Here is a 21731-nt window from a genome sequence, read left to right on the forward strand (position 1 = left end):
GTAGCAAACCGAAGTCGATTAACGGGGCGGGCGGGGTGGGGGGGAGATAGATGGCAGGTTATCGTTCAGCCATGGCTGCCATCCATACGCACGAAGTCAAGGGACCTGACTCCCTTGCAGAATTAAGCATAACTTTTAGAGGGACCAGTTTCTGAGCACTCGCTACCTCCTACCCCCCTCTACCCCCGACCACTTCCCTACAAGCCAGAGCAAATGTGGCTTCAGGTCTGGAGAAGCAGAGGACGCCGCTTGGGCCGCCCACGTGCAATCTATGTTCTTGAAGCGTTTGATGGGCTTCTGCCACTTAAGGAATTGGTCACATTTACGAAGTGAGAGAGTGGCATGGACATATATACACTACCAAACGTAAAGTAGATAGCTAGTGGGAAGCAGCCACATAGCACAGGGAGATCAGCTCCGTGCTTTGTGACCACCTAGAGGGGTGGGATAGGGAGGGTGGGAGGGAGACGCAAGAGGGAGGGGATATGGGGATATATGTATACGTATAGCTGATTCAGTTTGTTATAAAGCAGAAACTAACACACCACTGTAAAGCAATTACACTCCAACAAAGATGTTAAAAAAAAAAAAGAAATTGGTCACATTTAGAAATATTCAGCTTCAGTGAACACGTCATGGCTGTGTATAGGAAAAACATACTATTATCTCTAGAGCTCACCTGAAACAACAGGCTTGTTCCTGAAACAGATGTTTTGTAAAACCTGCCATGACAGGCTCATCAGAGCTGGAGATGGGCCAGCGCTGGGTTACTGGCCCCACAAGGGCACAGACATCCCTGCCGGCTTCCTGTCCATCCCCTGCACCTGGGCCAGAGGAGAGGCTCCCCGTGGCTCCTCTTTCTGGCTCTTGGGTTCTAAAGTTAAACATTTTACAAGCTTGATATTATTGTAGACAGAGGCAGCCAGCCAGATGTGACCTGGGGAGAAGTTTCCAACATAATGACTCAGAATATGTCATTTGGTCCAACTAACATTTATCGAGGGTCTACTATGAACCAGCCACTATTCTAATTGCTTTCAGGTATATTACTTTGCAGTAACTCTCTGAGGTTACTCATTTCAGAGATGAGGAAACTGAGAGCTTGTCTTGGTTTCCTAGGGCTGCTGTAACAAGTTACCACACACGTAGTGGCTTAAAACAACAGAAATGTACCCTCTCACAGTTCTGGAGGCCAGAAGTCTAAAATCCCGAGGTGCCAGCACGGCTGTGCTCCCTCCTAAGGCTTTGGGAATCTTTTCTTGCTCTTTCCAGGTTCTGGTGGTGTTTCTTGGTTTGTGGCAGCATCACTCCAACCTCTGCCTTTGTCTTCACGTAGCGTCTTCTGTGTGTGTGTCTGTGTCGGGTCTCCCTCTGACTTTCTCTTCTGAGGATACCTGCCACTAGGTTTAGGGCCTACTCTAAATCCGGGATAATCTTGTTGCGGCGAGCGGGGGGCTACTCTTCGTTGTGGTGCACGGGCTTCTCATTGCGGTGGCTTCTCTTGTTGCGGAGCATGGGCTCTAGGGCGCACGGGCTTCAGTAGTTGTGGCACGAGGGCTCAGTAGCTGTGGCGCACGGGCTTAGTTGCTCCCCAGCATGTGGGATCTTCCCTGACCAGGGATCAAACCTGTGTCCCCTGCATTGGCAGGCGGATTCTCAACCACTGCGCCACCAGGGAAGTCCCCGGGATAATCTTGAGATTCTTAACTTGATTACATCTGCAAAAACCCTTTTCCAAATAAGGTCACATTGACAGATTCGAGGGGTTTAGGGCCACCATTCAGCTCGCTATAGACCTCTAGCTATTATCTGGTTGTTTCCTGAAGCCCACACAGCGAGAAAGGGTCACGTTGGGGAGTAGACCCTGCTGGCTGGCTCTGAGGGGGCCCTCGGTCAGGTCTTCGCGACCCAGATGCTATGAGACAGGCCCCTGCACTTAAGAAACCTACATCTGGGTGGGAAGGAGCTTTGCGTGTTGGTTACGAGTGAGTCTAGCTGATCCAGATGACCTTGCGCAAATTATGTGACCACTCTCGTGTCTCATACGGAAAGTGTGACGTGGAAAATGGGAATCATATTAAGAATAACAAGGACCTCAAAAGATTGCTGCGGTGCGGGGGGATCCAATGAGAGGATCAAATGACAGGAGGAGATCAGCAAGGTCCCAGGACCCTGATCCCATAGCCTCTGCCAGTAACCACCGTGCTCCATGCTTCCACCTGTAGGACCCCTCCAAATATTTGAATCCGAGCCTCTGAATGGAAAAAGAACAGTGTGTGGCGGGGGTGGGGGGGCTTCTGTTCAGGTCCCCAGAAACCAGGGTGAGGAAGAGGAGCAAGCCACAGCTGACTTTAGGGTTTTGAGCTTGGTTCACTGGGAGGATGAAGTTGCCAGTAACAACATGGAAACAGCAAGAAGCTGGTTGGGGGTGGGGAGGTGGGAGATGGACTGGGAATAAATTGTCTTGAGCTTGGGGGCCAGGGGGATATCTGGGTAGATCTGACTGGCAGGCGTTGGACTTAGAAGGTGACTTTTAAAAGCTACACAGAGCTTAAGAGTGAAGGAAAGAATTGAACATGTTTGGCAAGTTCAAGTGCTGTCAGAGATTAAGCCTTTTGCCGGTGCGGGGGAGGGGGTGGAGGGCAGAGGGCGAACCAGAAAAGGGAAAATGAACGTTGTGTCCACACGCTTTGGTTTGTGGTCACAGCACTCCATTTTCCGGCCAGCAAAGTGGGCGCGCCGCTTTCTTCTCCCCAAGCTGTTGCCCAGGTTGCATTAGATCATGGATGGGAAATTGCTGCAGAGACTGTGCACCAAACGGTAGCAAGGGGCATCAGGTATGGGCCTCAGCCACGTCTCCCCAGATCCTGAGCACGACAGGAGAGGCACAAGGGCACCCTTCCTACCTCTGTGTTGTGGCTGAGGAAGCAGTAACTGCTCGTTCACCAGGTTTGAAGTGGCCTTGATGGTGGACTCTATTCATCGTCACCAAATGAACCATATAATAAAAACTGGAATTTCTCCATTCCCTGGCGAGGGGTGGAAGCTTTCGCCACGGTTTTTGTTTTTTGGAAAAGCAAGCAGAGCACTTCTCTCACGAGCCTTGTGGAGCGCTTCTGCTGCGACGGGGTAGGTCACTCAACGTTGCCATGACGACCAAGGAAGAGGCCAGCTCTGACTTCAGCTCTTAGTTTCAGGGAAACTAAGTGACAGACTCTTTTGTTTTCTTTCTTGGGGAAGGGGTGCCCCAGCACCTTCCCGTTGGCATGGAAACCTTTCACTCCCACCAGGTGAGGTGGTCAAATGGGGAGATTAATTTATTTGAATGGGCATCTGGAGAGACCACTGTGAAAGGAGAAAGCGTCAGGACACGGTGGTTCTGGCCATTATGACATGACAAGCACCCTGCTCCTCGGGGAGGGGTGGTGGGTGGGCACTGTGGCCTCTAGACCCCAGGCTGTGTGTCTCCAAATCGCTGGAATTTTTCAGCTGCCTTTTATCGAGGACCAGTGATTTCTCTGGCATTATACGAGCTTCTTTATATGCGGTGTTACACTTAGTGCTCACTGCAACCCTGTGCATTGGTATTATTGTCACGTTTTGCAGATGAGGAAACTGATGCTCAGAGAGGTTAAGTGCCTTCCCCAAGGTCACTCAGCTGGCAAGTGACCGTGTCGGAGCTCAAACCCAGACCTGCTTGCTGCATAATCCCTACAACTCTTGCCATTCTGCCGCCCCGCCTTAACCTTGTACTTGAACTTACACGAGCTCTCCGGAGTCTCTAGAGCCATCAGGGAGACATCGTCTAAAAAACGTACCACGATAACTAAACATTTAATACTTCTGTGAGAAACGCCACTGTAAACTGTCTGGATGCCTGCTTGGGGAATCAGGCAATGACAAGATAAATTAAATACTTTAATGGATGTTGACAACAACTCTATGCTGGGGGAATTCAAATTGCATAAAGAAAAAAGTTAGACTTTCTCTCTGGACCTGATTTCTAATATGCATGCCTAATTTATTAGCCACATTTTTTAAAATCTAATTTTGTTAGGACCAAAGTTCTTGGAGGAAAAAAGTGTTGTGGGTTGGAGGAGGCAGTTAAATCTTCCTGGAGGAGGCTGGGCTTGCTCCGACCCCATGTGCATGATTTTTGAGGGGGGTGTTCGATAAATACACATCGAATGAATGATAACCGCTACCATTGCTTTCTCACTTACTAAGCTCTGGCCAGGATGCTAGCCCCTTGTTTTATGTCCTTCCATTGAATCCCTCCATACCCCTGCGATCGGGGTTCTATTGTCCATCTCCATTTTCCAGAACAGTAACGGAGGCTAAGTGATAGAGCCACTTTCCCAAAGCCATACCCTTAGTAAGGAGTGGAACCAGAAGGACTATTCTTCTTTTTTTTTTTAAACTTGCCAACTATCCTTCCTTCCTTCCTTCCTTCCTTCCTTCCTTCCTTCCTTCCTTCCTTCCTTCCTCTTTCTTTCTTTCTTTCTTTCTTTCTGTAGTTGTGGCACGTAGGCTCAGTAGTTGTGGCTCACGGGCTTAGTTGCTCCCCAGCACGTGGGATCTTCCCAGACCAGGGCTCAAACCCGTGTCCCCTGCATTGGTAGGCAGATTCTTAACCACTGCGCCACCAGGGAAGTCCTGACTATTATTCTTATTACCATAAATTATTATTGTATTATTACCCTAAAAATGGCGTTATAGAACCTCAAGCTGAAAATGACACCCAGAGGTCACCCTGCCCATTTTCTTGTCTTCAGGCAAAATTACAGCGACTTCTTCATGTCATTTGTCTTAAAGAATACTGTTCTTACACAGTCGTTTATCTGCGTGTCTTTTGTCTGTTTGCTTTTTGCATCACCTATTAGATGTAGAGTACTATGAGGGGAACGAACATGGATGCTATCTTTGGCAGACTCACAGTCTCTGGGAGAAAGAAGCCGCAGACTTAAATAGCCGTAATATAAGTTCAGAAGATGACACATTTCACAAGCGAGGTGCAAATGAAGTGCTGTGGGGAATCCAGAAGAGGGTATTTTGGGTAGGAGGGATCAGGGAAGGCTCAGGGCCAGCTGGCATTTGAAGTGAGCTTTGCAGGATGAGCAGGATTGGGGCCTGGCTATTGGTGAGAAGGGGTGAGTGGGACACAAGCCCCCAGGCACAGCATGCACCCCTGAAGCATCTCCACGTGTAACTGAGATCGCCCAGGGAGACTGTGTAGGGCAGGAGGCGGGCCAAGGGCAGGGGCTCAGCAGACCGTCTAGCACGAAGGGTCCTCAGAGGAAGAAAAGCAGAGGATGGAAAGACACCAGGAGAATGCAGGGGCATAGAAGGAGAGTTTCAGAAAAAGAGTGGCTGACTGCATCGGATGCTATGAAGAAGCCGAATGAGGGGAAGATCAAGGAGGTCCATGGCAACGAGGAGGTCAGTGGTAACCTTTGAGAGAGCAGCGTGTTCGGAGCAGTAAAAACAGAAGCCAGCCACTCATCCTGAGGCCAGGAGGGGATCAGCACAGAGGGACTTTCTCTAGGTCGTGCCCCACCTGGGGAGGGCTGTGATTACAGTCTCCTAGCGGAGGGCCAGCAGAGAACCCCCCACCCCCAGCCCGGGCACTGCCCAACCTCATGCAGGAAGCCTGGAGAGAACAGACTCTTGCGAGTCAGACAGACCCAGGTCACCGTGTAGGGGGTGCGTGACCTTGAGTACGTACTGAGCTCAGCTTCGTCTGAGGGACAAGAGCTATCCCTTCTTGAGTGCTTACGGCATGCTGGGTACGATTCTAAGTGCTCTACATACATTAGCCCATTTAATCGTCACAACAGTGCTACGATGTAGGTAGAATTATCGTCCCCATGATACAGATGAAGACACCAAGGCACGAGCAGATTAAGACACTTTCCCAAGGTCATCAGCTAGTTATGGACAGGGCAAGGATTCCAACCCAAGCATGGCTCTGGGATATATGTTAGTGTCTCCACCTTAAGGTCTCAGCGTGGCTTAAGCAGGGTAATCAGTACACGGGAGAGCTCCTAGCCCAGAGGAGGCTCAATAAGAATTACTCCCTTTCCCTGACCCACTGCAAATTCAAAGTCAGGCAGCCTGGCCCGAGAGAGGCCTGGGGGATCAACCTCATGAGTCCTCACTCACATTAGTGAAAATGTCATGCAGAATGACACCCACAGAATCACCTTGCAAAGTCGGGTGCAAATGCCACGAGCCCCTGGGACAGAGTCCAGTGAGAATTGTTTTGCATTCAACACCCACGCGGCAGGGATTGGCCAGCTGCCGCCCTGCGAATCAGTGACAAGTGAAATTCACAAAGCGAGCAGATTTCATCTGAAATCTGGAGGAAGGAGTATATTTGACCAGGATATGCCTACTGAATCCCTGACTAAGGGTTCACTGGGTGCACAGTATACAAAAGGGAATTAGGATTACCATAGAAGAGGAACTGGGGTTTGGATGAAATTGAATGCCAAAAAGAATCACAGTCTAGGCAAAGGATGACTTCTGTGCACGCGTTTCCCCACTTACTGTCTGGATTCAGGCAGCCCTATACTTTGGTGCAGAACTGTGTTTAAGCATTAAAATGCTTTTTGTTGCGGATAGGCTCTGAGGATGTAATTAAAAGGATCCCTTCATTAGCAGAACTGTACAACGCAAGCTCAAGTTGGCCTTTTCTGCTAATTTTGGAGGTGGTTAAACAGGGGCTAATCCAACCACTAATTACAACCGTCACACAGACAGTGCCTTGCTGTCGCTCCTAGGAAGTCTTTGTTCTCCCCAAGTGTTGACAGTATATTCCCAGTAACTGGGAGAGAAAAAAGTGGAAGAAAGATTCATTCTGGCAACCAGAAGGAGGGCTGTGGCAGCGTAGGGGTTAAAAATGTGACCTGTGGAGTGAGGCCACTGGATTCCAGTCCCGGTCTTATCCCTGACGCAGCTGACTTAACTTCTCAAAGCGTCAGCATCCTCAGATGTCAGCTGGAGTCAATCATTGTGTCTAATTGACAGAATGGACACGGGAACTCACTGAAACAATGACTATTTTCACTACCAGTTATTCTGAACAGTGCCAGGAACTGTGTAGGGGTTATCGTCATAAACAAACAAGAGAGGTGTCACCCTTCCAGGCTTCCAGTCCAGTGAGAGAAACAGGCATCAAACAGACAATTGCACAAATACAAATAACCATATAGGTATAATTGTGACAACGACTCTGGAGAAAAAAATAATGGTGACGGCAATGATGATGACGTACAAAGCCTGGAATGTTATATAGAAAAGCATGGTTGGTTGAACTCTGGAAGCTATGGGAAGCTTTTTGGAAAAGGTGATACAGAATCTCAGATTTGAAGGACGAGTGTTTTTCAAGTGGATACTTTGGGAAAGAGCATTTATAAAAAAGAGGGAGGAATGTGGAACGTAGACAACAAGGCAGGCAAAGCAGGCAGCGACCAGACCCTCCGGGCCCCGAGCTCTCTGGCCGAGGGTGAGGCCCTGTCCAGCGGGCCTCGGGCAGCCCGTGCAGGCCAGGCTTGTCATTTGAAAACCGTTCCTCCAGGATCCAGCGAAAAACTAAGCACGAGCCCAGTCATCCACAGAAAGACAGCGGCCAGCTACTTAGTGGGTTTAAACAGGGACTCTGCAACCCTTCGGGCAAAAAGATTTCTCCTCCGTGCCGGCCGGCGTGGTCGGATGTGCGTCTGAAGCTGCTCATTCGGAATCAGAATTTTGGCCACTCTGGTGTTTTAGCTCAATAGTGGTGTCGGGTTTTTTTGTTTATTTCTTTCTGTTTTCAAGGTTCTGAACAGGAAGTCAGAACTGGGCCTGCCCTTGCTACCACCATCTTTCACTTGATGCCTCTGCTCAAGCAAGTGGCTCTGCTTTGACGTCCCAATATTATTTCAGAAGGAAAATGAGACCAGATGATTGCTAGGGCCTTTCTACTCCTCAGTTTAACTTCTGTTTTATGTGGGGCGCAGCAGATATCCCCCTCTGTGCACGATTCTGTGACATCAGTAATCCTCAGTAGAGAACCAGGGTCTCAGATAAGGGTCAGTTATCCAGCGAGGCCCGAGATAATGAGACTCACTTATTTAGGGGATTTGTTTAGGTTCGGACAAGAGGGTAGGTGCAGTCTTGACCCCGGGCGGCCTGCTGTGAGATTCCCCAGATGGCCCACAGGCAGTCGAAGGGCAAGAGAACAATACAGTGTCTAGTCACGTGGGCTGGGGGTGGGGCAGAATGCCAAAAAGTGGTTAAAGAAAGCCTGTATTCTCCTGAGTTCCCGGTGGTGTGTGCCGATCTCTCCCACTGAAGCTGGGGACAAGACAGTGAGCCTCTCGAGATGATGACACATGGGAGAGAAAGATGCTGGTGATTATAACCAAAGTGGCTAACAGGAATTGGGGCACCGTGCTAAGTACCACGTATCCATTTTCTCTGTAATTACATCAGTCCTATAGTTTAGGTACCATTATTATTCCCATTTTATATAAGAGGATACTGAAGCTTTGAGGTTATATGACTTGCCTGAGGTCACTCAGCTGAAGAATACAAAGCTGGGATTCCAGCGGTGGCTCTGGACTAACCCCAGAGCCCACGCCCGGGTTCCCCAGGCCGGCGCCTGTGGGGAGGAGCTGTCTGGCAGCATCTCCTCCCACCCTCCCCTGCCTGAGTGACAGTACATTTCACCGTCTCTTACTGCCCATGCCCAGAGACAAAGAAAGCAAGAGGGACCAGGGCGAAGATACTCACGCCGGGCAGAGGGGCAGAGCAGAGAGAGCCCTGTGGGAAAAGAATCCCTTTGGGAGGTCTTTGTTAAACGAGCTGCCGGTTTGTTCATCTGGAAGATGAGCGGGCCGGGCCACATGACCCCTATAGGCACTTCCGGCTGGGAAATCGCCTGAGTTCTGGGTCTGCGGGAAAGGGGGCCTTAGACTAGGTCTGTATGCTTGTTCTTCTGTTAATTCGTTGCCTGGCCCGATGGGTAGATGCTCTTGCGGCATATCCAGGCTGGTGGCTCCGGGAATTCATCCCAGGCGGGGGCAGAGACCGAGTCTGCTGCTGCCGCCATTGGGGGCCTCCATGAATTCCCACACGTGCGACACGCAGTGCCTCAGTGATCGTGTGGGCCTGAAACTGTGAAACAGAGATTGATTTGTTGGGCAGTGGAAGTGGAACAGCCCCATCCAGATATATCGTCACACTGAGGTCAGTTACAACTCCCCCCCGACCCAGCAGAATCGTCTGGATGCTCTACACGTAGGCTGTGTTTTTGATCCTAAAGAATGCAGCAGTTTTGTGCTGGGCTTAGACTAAGTGCCCTCCCAACCGCTCTCCCTCGTAAGTAGGAGGAGACTCCTCTTCCATTGAAAAGGAGGAAAAAATGAGTTCAGAGAAGTTTCGTAACTACACTGAGTTGTAACATGATGGAGTGGAAAGGGCTTGGGCTTTGAACTCAAGCAGATCCTTGTTCAAATCCTCACTCAGCCATTTAATAGCTGAGTGACCTTTGGAAAGTAGCCTAACCTCTCTGAAGCTCATTTGTCAGCAGCAGAATGGAGCCACTTATTATACCTAACTCATAAGGATCATTGCCAGGGTCAAATGAGATGTTACGAGTAACCGACCTGACTCTCAGATATTTAATGCCCGATAACTCCTCATGTATAGAAGAAGCCGTAGTGCAGTGGTTAGAAACAAGGACACTGGCACCTGCCTGCCTGGCTCTCTGTCCTGGGTCTACAACCTATTAATTTGTATCTTTGTGCCTTGGTTTCCACATCTGTAAAATGGGAGTAATGATAATGCCTGCTTTGTAGGATTTTATCAAGACTAAATGTTTTAAGATGGCAGTTCCTGGCACATAATCAATATCATCACCATTGTGTTTTATTGTTGATGTGACACTGTGCTATGGAAGAAAGTGATTGAGGGAGGTGGAAGCGGCCAGGTGAGCGTTCATAGGAACATTGCACGAAGGGGAGCCAGTGGGAATAGACCCAGCACGGATCTAGGTCTTACAGGGACTAGAGCATCAGCCAGATGCCTCACTAAATCCCTTTCTTCATCACTTTGGAAACACATGCCTCACCCGTCTATCGCCTTCTCTTCAAACAATATAGCATTGCCATCAAGCAAATGGGGCCCCTGTGATGGAAGAGATTTATCAAATGACAGAGCCGGGCTACATGGTAGTTATGTTTATTTTTAGTGACTTTATCCTCCAGCTCTTTAAATTAGCTGCTGGACTAACTTAAGGGACTTCTTTGGGGCATTGTTGGCCGTTTCTTCCGGAATGCCAATGTGCCTTTGAAACCCCCAAGGGGCTGGGGGGGAACATGTCTTGGCCAAACGGCGGGGAAAGGAGCCTGCCTACCTCCCTCCATTTGCCAGGGCCTTCCCGCTGCCCACCAGGCTCTCCTGTCAAGCCACAGGATTGCCCGGGAACAGGATCCAGGGCCTTCGCTCCCTTTCACCGAGACCAGTGATTCTTAGCCTTCAGCCCGCGTCAGAATCCCCCACAGGGCTCGCTAAGGCAGCGCTTCTGAGGCCGTAGGTCTGGGGTCGGGCCAAGAGTGTGCTTCTCTAACAAGGCCTCAGGTGATGCTGCTGCTGCTGGGCCAGGGACCACGCTTTCAGAACCCCTGAGCTTGAGTGTTCCAGTAGCTTCCTAACATCGCCCACTGCCCCTCGAGCCAGGATGCACACTGCTGGCAGATTCATTCATCTTCTCTGAGCGTCTGATTTTGCCACTCCTTTCCTCCAGATCTCCCACAACCTTGTCATCTCCTACACTGCCGCATCCAAGCTCCCTTGTCTGATACCCAAGATCCTGTGAGACCCAGACCCAAGCTGGCTTCCTGGTCACGTTCGTACCTGCTCCCCTTCACGTACACGACTAAGACCCAGCAAGCCGACCTGCTTCCATGTGCTCCAGGTCCCACCTCTGGGTGCTCACCTGGCCACTCCCACCTGGCTCAGTCATTGTTTATGGATGGGTCTAGTCTTCCCCCCACCGGGTCATGTGCTTCTGGGTAGCTAGGACTGTGTGTACCCCACCTGTGTAGCCCAGGCCCCTGGGACAGGTAAGTGCTTGAGAAACTGTTCATGAACGAATAAATTATTGAAGGGATGCTTCACTAAAAATGGGAATGATTTCCCTGAGAGAATTCAAGCACCTTCTCTGAAACTGGAACGTGCCGTATCTACCTTCCTATTTTGTTAACTCCCAAGAATATATACATATAGAGTTTGTACATCAGAAGAAAAGTCTTTGGTTTGATTTAAATCAAATTGGCACAAGAGCTACGTAGTGAGCTAAGCCTTGGGTGTGTAGTGAGACAGTCCGGAGTACAAATTCTGATTCCACCATTGATTTGTGACATTGGGCAAGTATTAAGGTTCTCTGGGCCTCAGGTTCCTAATTTGTAAAATGGGACTAGTTTCTGCCTACCTTGTAGCGTTGTTTTGAGAAACCAGTGAGATCATATATAGATAGTAAGCGGCTTGACACAGAGTGGGTCCCTGATAAATAGTAGTGATTCTTAACAGTAGGCTTTCCAGGCAAAATAGTGGTAGGTGGTTTTTCACAAGAGTTTTAATAAAACAAAACTCCATTTTATTTGAAAGACAAGAATAGATAAAACATTCCAGGATTCTTTCCCCTATTTTAATGAATCAGGGACACACCAAATTCAATTTAAGAAAAAATACCCCAAAGGACCCCAAATAAGCTTGATTTATATTTTCTTTACCAGTCACTTCTATTTCATAAGTCTGACTTTTCCATTAAAATGCTATTAGGTAAAAACAGGATTTTACAGTATTTGTGATAACTTGGATCTCAGTGTGATAATTGGAATTATCTCCAGCAGAATAACCATTTCTCCTTGTTTTATTTCCTCTTATATATCAGCCATATCTTTACTGCCTTCTTCCAGTTGAGTAAAACCACTTCTGCCTGAATTTGTGGTTTTGGGTCCATGAAAATATCTGTGGCTTTGAGGGCCCTTTTCATCCTGAGGTTATTAATTGGGATTCAGGAAGGAAGGGGAATGGTAGTCATCCAGTAAGAAAGGTGAGAGGCTGTCACGGAGAAGAGAAGACAAACCCATCCTGTGAGGCTCTGAGGGTGGGTTGGGATGTGGGCTATGGACACCAGAGGGAGAACAGCCTCTGACGTGCCATGCAGAAAACCTTCCCAGCCTGAGAGGTGCCCTGGAGGTGGTGAGGTCCCCCTCATCAGGTAACCCAAGCTACGGCCACCCCCTTGGATGACCTGCCAGTCAGATGACCCACTGGTGCTAATGTCCTATCTACCTGGGAGTCATTTCTTCTCTAAAATGACATCATTGTGGAAAGGTTAGGAGCTAGATAGAGGTGGTGGTTACACGACATTGTGCATTGCATGCTTTAAAATGGTGAATTTTATGTTACGTACAGTAGACCACAATAAAAGAAAATAGATGACATCGTTGGACAGAATGATCTCCAAGGCTGCTGCTAGCTGTTAACATGTTATGTTTCTGGGAGGGAGCACGTGGCTTAGGGGACTGGCTCCCAGACTCTATTTAGTCAAAGACGAGCCATGTAGACAATATCTGACTGGCAGGGAATGGCCAATTAAATTATGGTTCACGCATAATATGGAATATTATATGTCCATGAGAGATTATGCTCATGAAAACATACTTAATGCCACGGGAAGACACTTACGATATAATGTAAAGTGTAAGAAAAAAGGATTTAAACTACCCATGATGTGATCCTAACTTATAAACATAGATAAAAAATCAAAACATTCGTAGTGTTGATCCCTGAATTGTGGGATTACACATGATGCTGATTCCTTTATACAGTTCTCAGAATGCTTACAAAGACCATGAATTACTAGTATAATTTTTAAAAAACTATTTAAAAACAAAAAATAAATAACAGTCCTTTGGATTTGGTAGCCCCCAGTGTGAACCATGATGTGCTTTGGAATAATAAGGCAGCAAGATGGAAACAGCCCTGGTTAGGAGAACTGATGTGTAGTTCCAGTCCAGCCAGGGCAAAGAGCTGCTTCGCCTTGTTGCGCCTCAGTTTCTCCGTCTGGAAGAGGGGTATAAAAATAACAGTGTACTGCACATGTTTTGTGAAGAGCGAATGAGATCCTGAAAGTGGGACGGTTCTGTTGATTGAAGAGTTCTCAGCCCTTTGCTTTGTCATGGAGTGTATTCAAACTGTGTATTTCCAAATCTTTTCTTTAACAAAAACTTAATGAGTGCTTTTGAAGTTAGTGATTGCCACTTATCCAGGAATTTAAGAGCTAATTTCCAGGAACAGTGCTGCTTTTTTTCTCATCTTTCTTCCTATAACCTTAATGTGAAAACATTTTATTTCATCTGAAGTGTAACCACCTGATTTTTATTTACAGTCTTAAATTCAAGGAGGTGATGATAAAACCAGTTTAGCTGAAGGGAAGTTGCACCCACTCCATCCCACTCCCCCTGGGAATGCAGTGCTTCTCCGGAGGAATAAGGTCCCTCCTCTTTGTAGGAGGGAGCACTTGTTTCCCCGGAACCATCCACATTGTTGAACTTTAGAAGAGGTTTTCCGTTGCGCTTCTCTGGTTCTGCCTGTCCTCGCTTTGAGACCCACTTAGAAGGAACCATGAACAGAACTTACAGGACCTTTTATTCACACAAGGGGGTTCTCTTTCTTGGAGGCTGGCTCCTTGGACCAGCATAAAGAAAAGACCATTTTGGTAGGGCCGTCAAGTATGCTGTTTCTCTCTCGAACCTCTTTCCCGAGGGGGAGCTTATGGGGTGGGTACAAAGCATCATAACCTTGATGTTTTATTTGAAGCTCACCTTGCTATTAAAAGCAAACTTTCCCAATTCAACAAATTCAATGAAACATTTCCGAAGAACCTAATACGTGCCAGGTCCTGTGGAAACAGAGTTGAATAAGATGTGGTCCTTGCCTTCAGTGAGCTCACAAAACAGTGAGAGGGATTGGCGTGTAAGCAAGTGCAGCGCAGTTGATGAGAGGAGTGAAGAAATCCAAGGGGCAGGAGTGGGACATGAAAGACAGTCTTCAGCACGGTCAAGGGAACAGCTGAGCTGGTTCTGAAAGTGGAACAGAAATGTGCCAGGCAGCCAGGGCTGGGAAAGTCTTCAAGGGCTGAGGCAAGCAGGTATGAAGGTCCCAAGACAGCCCAGCTTGGTGACTGACGGTGTGCTTGGAAGTGGGAGCTCTGGGGACGAGACCATTTAATAAAGAAAAGAAAAGAGTAGAAAACGGCCTTGGTATTGAGCTCAGCACCATGGGATGTGGCTCTTCTCTTCCTGGATCTCTTAGCCAGCTGGGCAGTACTTACTGGCCGTTCACACCGCGCTCAGGGTGTTACCAAGTCCAAGCTCGTACTGCTCGCTGCACGACAGGACAATAAATAGAGAGACAAGTTGTCGGGGCGAGGAATAGCGCCTTTATTCAGAAAATCAGCAGACTGAGAAGATGGTGGCCTAGCGTCCCAAAGGACCATCTTCCTGGAGTTAGAATTCAGCCTTCTTTTATACTAAAAGGGGAGGGGGTAACGTCCTGGTTAGTCAGACTCCAGAGGGGATGTGTTAATTTCTTCCTTCCTGCAGCCATTCACAGGTGGGCCTAGTCAGGAGGTTTCCTGTGAGCTAAACAAAGGTATTTTACCTTAACACTCATCACATGGGAGGCAGGGTGCCCAGAGACAGCCATTATGCATCATTTCGGCTTACAGGCAACATCCCTTTAGTGATGAACTTGCAGCAAAAGCAAGAGAACACAAAGGTTAAGATAAAAGTAACAGATTCAATGTGGAGTCAGATTTGTCGTTCCCTATTACAAGGGTTCTGTCTCTGGAATGGACACACAGGTGGAAAGGGTTACGCCTGGCCCCTCATCCGCTATGGGCAGGACAAGAGACGGGAAAGCAAGGTGAGCTGCAGGTGCAGAGACAGGCCTGAGTGTGGAAGGGGGCTGGGCGTCCAGCAAGCATGGGTCTCTGTGTCCAGGCCAGGCCGTGACTGGGGCGGCAGCAGAGGTCAAGGCCTTGACGGGTACAGTGTGTCTAAGGCAATGACAAGAAATAAGGGGGGCAGAGAGGGTATCAGGCAGGGCCTTGCGTGCCAGAGGGAGGAGTATGGACTTGATCATGTAGGCACTCAGGAACCACAAAGAACTGTAGGAAGTGCGCATCCCAGCCAGGTCTGCTTTAAAAGGGCACCTCAGGTGCCATGTGGAGGATGGGTCTGTGGATGGGAAAGGCCGGAGGCGGGAGACCCCATTGTTAGAGTCCAGGAGAGAGCAGACAAGGCCAGGGCAGGGGGAGAGTGGAGTGGGTTCCAGGGAACATTAAGGATGCTGTGGAGACAGAGGGAGAGGAGGGGTTGGAAACATGCAGATGTTTCCTGCTTGGGTCACTGACAGATGGTGCTGACATTCGAGGAGACAGGGAGTGTGGATTTGGGGTGAGGGGAAATGGTCATGTCGGTGTGAGGTTCCCGCGGGTCACCCTGGAGGGTGAACAGGTGATAGCTGGATCTGTGTGTCTGGAGGTGAGAAGAACATTCCAGCTGGAGGTGCATATCTGAGAGTTAGTGGCTGTGAACTTTCTCGAGTATCAGGATAATTTCCGAAGAAAATATCCAGACAGGAATGACAACAGTACGATCATTTTTTTGGTACGAGTTCCAAACAAGAAAATAGTTAAGCCACAAACTCCCGTTGTGCCTGTTCCTAGAATTGGGTGACTGCTGTATCTTCGCATATGGTTCACTGAACTGTCGGTGGCTTCTTGCCAGCCCTCAATGAGATTTTTGTATTTCTTAATTATTCAATTACTACCCATAAGTAGGAGTTTGAAATCAAACCCAGACTGCTTCATAATAGAGTATTCTCTTCAGTCATGAGTACGGAAAAGGAAATTGTCCATATTGGGAAGCCAGGATGGTAGAACGGAGGCAGTGTAAGTCTCTAGTCCCGGCTCTGTCCTGGGTTCAAGTTCTGGCTTTGCCACGCCCTAGCCGTGTGAGCTTGGGCAGGTCACTTCTTTGAGGTCAGTTCTCTGGTTTGTACATTAAGAATAGTAATAATACACCCCCCCTGCAGGTTGCTATAAATCTAAAGGAAAGGAGAGTTTGCAAGGGAAAGCAATCTGCGTGCTGTAAAGCCCACTCTAAGTGTTGGTTCTATCATTAACTCCTTGTGTGCTGCAGGTCTCAGCAGCTTGGGAAGCCGTTAGCCTCAAAGGAAGAGCCTTCTGAGAGCGATCTGGCCAGTGCCTCGGCAGGCAGCGCCCATCCCGAAGCCCACCTGCCCTCCATCTGCCTCAAGCAGGTGTTCCCCAAGTATGCAAAGCAGTTCAACTACCTGCGCCTGGTGGACAGGATGGCAAACCTGTTTATCCGGTTCCTGGGTATCAAGGGGACAATGAAGTTGGGACCAACAGGCTTTCGTACCTTCATAAGGTCAGTGAGACCAGCTCCTCTGGCAGGGTGGAGACCAGCCCCACATCTGGCTGGTCCCGTCTCTCTGACTGCGCCTGGGAGAATCTGTGATGCCAGATCACGGCCCCACTTGGGGTTGGATTGGCCCAGCAGCTGGCACTGGGCCTGGCACATAGTAGACTCTTGTTTGTTGAATGAATTAATGAATGTTACGGATGTGACAGTATTCACAACATTATGTTTGTGGTTAGAAAACAGTTCTGCGCTACCCTGAGCTAGGTCCTTATTCATATATGAATAATTGCCCCTTGGACTCAGACAGACCTCGTGCTTCTAAAACTGGGGTGATGCTCTCCCAGTGGTACGTGGCTGAGTGCTGAGCTTTTATGAAGCCACAGCAGAGACACAAGCCACATCTTCCAAAGTGTCAATTCCAGGAGAGAAAAGTTGAATAATTCAGTTGATAAATAATTTAATACATTTGTTCTAATATAAAAATAATGTGGTTATATTATAGAATATAGTACAAAATTTGCATGAATTTTAAAGATAAAACATGAGACAAAGAAATTGTGTTTTTGCCACAGCCTGCGAAATAAGCCATTGCCACTTAATCTCCCAAGATTATTCATTAACTTGCCTCTACCCTCTGGGATACTTTGGGGCAGTACAGGAGCACTTACTAGCTGTGTGACCTTGGGCAAGTTAATGACAGTCTCTGAACCTCAGTGGTCCTATAAAATGGAGATGAAACTATCAATACCCTAGGATTGTATGTTATACACCTCAGAGGAACTACCAGCCAGCATCCCGTGTTGCTATTGTTTTTCTCATCATTAGTTTTAATATTTCTATCTGGCAACACAAAGTCACCCTGTTCATAGTTTTTTTCATGAAAGCAAATAATTAGAAGTCTTGAATTAGAAACCATTTGTCATATGCTTTTCTCTAAATGAATTTTATAAATTCTAACTCTAGCGCTCTGATACTCCTGATAGAATGGCATGAAGAAGTATCAGCAGGAATTTTTGCCATCTCAGCAAACCTGAAGTCATATTTGCACAGTGATTTCGAGAGGGGCTTTGTGTTAGTTTCAGGGGAAAAGAAAACCCCATGGAAAGAGCACAAGCTTTGGGGTTTGGCTTCAGAGCCAAGCACATTACTTAACAGCTGTGTGGCTTTGGGCAAATTCCTTATCTTCTCTGAGTCTCAGTTCCCTCATCTGTAAAATGGGAATAATCTCTCCCACCTTGCAGGAGTGTTATGAGGTTGGGACGTAATATATCATAAAGGATCTGGCCCACTGCCTAGTTTACGGGAGCTGTTTGTGAAATGGGAGTCTTTTGTTATTATTTCCATGAGGCAGAGGGAATTTTCAAGAAAGTCAACAGGCACATGTTATTTCCCTGAGAAAACTACCTAACATGATACCCTCTGACTCATTTAAGAATTGCATTTGACTTGTAGGAATAGATACCCATCTATAAATGGTTTAAAGAGTAAAATTAATTTTTTTCTCATATAACAGGAAATTTGGCAGTGGGGCTTCGAGGGCTGGTTAATGACCCCACAATGTGATCAACTCCCCAGTTTCTGTCTTTGTGCTTACCCACCCTGAGCATGTGCTTCAAGCTTCAGGGTTGCCTTATGGTCACAAGATGGCTGCTCAAAATCCAGCCATCATGGTCAAGTTCCAGGCAGGAAAAAGGAAGAAGGAAGGAAGAGCAAAAGACATTGGTCAGATGCTTCCTTTTAACTCCTAATACAATTCTACTAAAATGTAAGAGAGAGGGAGAGATTTGAAAAAAAGTTACATGTCACAAGAATCACAATCTCAGTTGCCTGAGGATGGGGTGGGGGGAGGGTGCAGGCAGGAAGGATAAACAAACCAGTGGGTGGGGTCTAGAAGGATGAGGGGGGGTGGGGCTGTGGCAAAAAGAAAGGTTGTTGCCGGGCTAGTATTACCAAGGCTTTTGATTTTTCAAGAGAAGCTAGAAGTATTGATTTTTATGTAAAATATCAACGCATGTATATACTGAATGTTGGCGATTCAGAAAATAATTCTGGGTTCAATCAAAGCATGGCGGCCCATAGAGTCCACCGGTGTGTTACCTCTGGTGTGAGAGGCTGAGGTACATATTAAGAGGACTGGTATGTTCATATACAATCTTGAAAAGAAAATTCCTGAAAAGAATTGAGAGTGGTTCTAGCAAAGAAGATTCTTAAAATGCACTCAGACTGAAACTGGATGATGTTACATTGTGCAATATTTACAATATTTGTAAGTATTGCTACAAATCTGTCTCTGTGTGAGAGGGTTTATGACTTTTCCACCCCTTTGCTCTCTATAATTAAGAGGGTTTGCATGAAAAACCCACCTTTGTGACATTAGCGACTATTAGGTCCTGCAGCCGTCATTGCCAACCTGTGGCCGAGTGCTGTTAGTGGGAGCGATGGTGACCGTGACAAGTGACAATGTCTTCAGGTAGGGAAGAGGCAGCCGGAGCAGAAGGACCCAGACCGTGAGCCCCTCTCCCCTCCCTCTGTACCCACCCAGCAAGTGTCCTGAGTAATGAAGGATGCAGGAAGAAATGGAGAAAACATTGCACAACTGTTAATAGATTTCTCCTTTTCAAATGTACCAAGACATCCGAACAGCAACTTTGTTGTAAAAGATGATCTTCTCTGCTTTCCGATTTATATCTGAGTGTGTTCCGTCTCACCAGCTAAATTTAACAGCACGTGTTTTCTCTTGCTAACAACTATTCTCTCTCTGCTTTCCACTTCAGTTTAAATTTCGCTTCATTATGAGTTAATAATATTTATGCCATGTGTTAAATCAAACCAAGTGCCCTTCTCTGGGGCACTGTGCCAGAGACATATTTGCTGGCTAGAGACCCTCCCTTCTGAGCTCCCACGCAAACGGCAGAAGTTGAACTTGACTTTCGTCTGTCCTACCCACTCTTTCTCTCCAAGTTCCTTGAAGAGAACTGGAGGGAACAAAATAATAAACATTCCGATTGAATTGATTTTCAGTGACCATCTCTCATAACGTGCTGCATAGATCAGCAGTTTTAGGAGTGAATTATGCTAATGCCAGTCTGGCCGTATTCTATTTCTCTTTTCCACCAAGAAATGAGAAATAATGAACTGTCATCCTCTCGTCTAGAATTAACTCTATCTAACCAGCTTGTCGTGTCATTTCCTCAGGAGGCATATAACAGTAGCACGTATTACCATGAATTAAGCACCTCTTTTCTCTTTTTTTTTTTAATTCATAATAATTGCTGAGGTGTGGAGACATCTCTTTCTCTGAGAAACAGAAATTATCTGCTTCTTCAGTGTGGCAGCTTTCTCGAGGGAAATGCATTTTTGTTATTTTCCTTCCATCGGATCCCTAATTTGGGGGGATTTCTATGTAATTCACTAAGAACCCGTTTTCTGAACGTATCCTACATCAGAACTTGACATCAACTGGCACACGCTGCATTTTCCATTTCCGCAGCCTGAAGATTAAACGGTTTGCCAGAACCGGGGTTTATTTCTAGAAAATGGGAGGCAGCTTCTCCACACCTCGAGTGTTTGCTTCACGCTGGGCCATTCCGCTTGGAGATCCCCACTCGTGTCCTTTGTGGTTCCTAATCCTGGTCTCCTTCTAAATTAGAGAACGGTTTTCTCTTTTTCCTTCTTTTCCCCCTTCCACTCCCTTTTCTCATAAGGAGATATTAACATGCTTCATAATGGGTAGCTGTGGGGTGTTATTCTCTGAGAGGCAGCATGGAGCGTTAGAATGTTCTGGAATGGAAGTGTCAGGGGCCCTGCCTCCTCCTCTGTCATTAACTCCTCAGTGACTTTGAAAATTCCCCTGTTCTGTGATGATCTCTTTCCAGTAATATCACGAGATTTTTGTGCCTGGGATATCAATAGCCTTTAAAAATAGAAACATTATAAACCAAAGTTGTCTTTCCCTCCCCCCGGCAGATGTTTAGAGAGTGGGTTGTTTTTTTTTTTTCTTTTTTAAACAAATATTGATTATTTGTTAGTTTTCACCTTACAGAAACCTCTCCAGGAAAAATAAGCTTCTTTTCTTTCACAGAGAAGGATGAACACAAAAGAAATTCTATAAATAGGATTTTATGGAGTGGAAAAAGTTGGTTTCTAAATTTCCCATGAGATGTCACTAGTTGTTGAGAGAAAATGGGGATGATAATTTCAAATCTCTCTAATCTTAGGCTCCTAATGAACTTGAATGATTTGTGATTCTCTCCATCCTCTGTGCCCATATACTTTTGATTCTGAAAACAAAACAAAACCTTTCTTTAAACTGGTTCTGCATCATGGAGGAAGGCTGGGAGCTGTCATGTGTGCCAGGCACCGAGCTAGTCCTTAAAATAGCTTTATATGGCGAGTCGCCTTATCCTCATACAAATAAGGAAATGTAGATTGCAGAGAATGTCAGTGACCTGCTCAAGGTCACATAGCAGAGTCAAGATGCAAACTCGTGTGCCTTTGACTCCAAAGCTCATTTTTTCCATGTACGTTTCTAGCCTGTCCTTTCTGCGGACTCTTTCTGGCTTCTCATGTTACCATATTTCTTGGATTTCTCTTCCACTGAAGAATTTATCCTATCACTCGTCAGTCATTTGAAGAACTGCATCCCAGAGCATAAGGGGAAACTGTTCAAACGATTAAGAGCTACCAAGGCCTCATGTTTTTACCCCAGATTCTGAGATCATTTCTACCCTCCGAGAGCCGTATCCAAGACTGATCCGGATCCCAGCGTCACTCACTGGGCCCAGAATACCACTTACACATAGTGCACACGAAACAAATTCTATCCTGGGTGGGCGGATGGATGAAAAGTTCATTCCAAAATCTTAACCCTTGGAGACATTCCCTGTTTGAGCGCATTAAGAATGTTTGGTGACCACGGGGATAAACCTAGGAAAACCTGTCTCCAAGTGACCCTGGTTGTCTTACCCCCCAGCCTTATATCCCAGAGCTTCCCAACAGGGCCCCTCTAGAGGCCCCAGACTTTCTGGGTTACCGGAGACTTCGTCTCTTGAATCTTGGGCTCTTCCTGAAGCTCTGGGCTGGGCCACCTCCCCATTGCTCCCCAAAGTTCCCAAGTCCACTACTCTATCCTCCAGGGGAGGCCTGGATGTGAATCCCAGCGTGTGATCTTGGGCAAGCCATTGTCCCTTCTCTTGAGTCTCAGCTTACCCGTCATTGAAGTGGGCC

General features: G+C 47.2%; 1 protein-coding gene across 2 annotated transcripts in view; it reads left to right on the plus strand.

The window, feature by feature from the left end:
• The window catches only part of TTLL11 (tubulin tyrosine ligase like 11), a gene marked incomplete at its 3' end in the record, with an annotated part of 247285 nt that overhangs the window by 187961 nt on the left and 37593 nt on the right, over window positions 1-21731 (plus strand). For both annotated transcript variants that reach the window (XM_082843642.1, XM_082843641.1), the window contains one exon: window positions 16260-16511. In XM_082843642.1, the coding sequence (XP_082699768.1) occupies window positions 16260-16511 (252 nt within the window). The remainder of the gene's footprint in view (window positions 1-16259; window positions 16512-21731) is intronic.

The sequence above is a fragment of the Leucopleurus acutus genome (genome assembly GCF_964270905.1).
Source record: "Leucopleurus acutus genome assembly, chromosome: 7".
Taxonomy (NCBI): domain Eukaryota; kingdom Metazoa; phylum Chordata; class Mammalia; order Artiodactyla; family Delphinidae; genus Leucopleurus; species Leucopleurus acutus.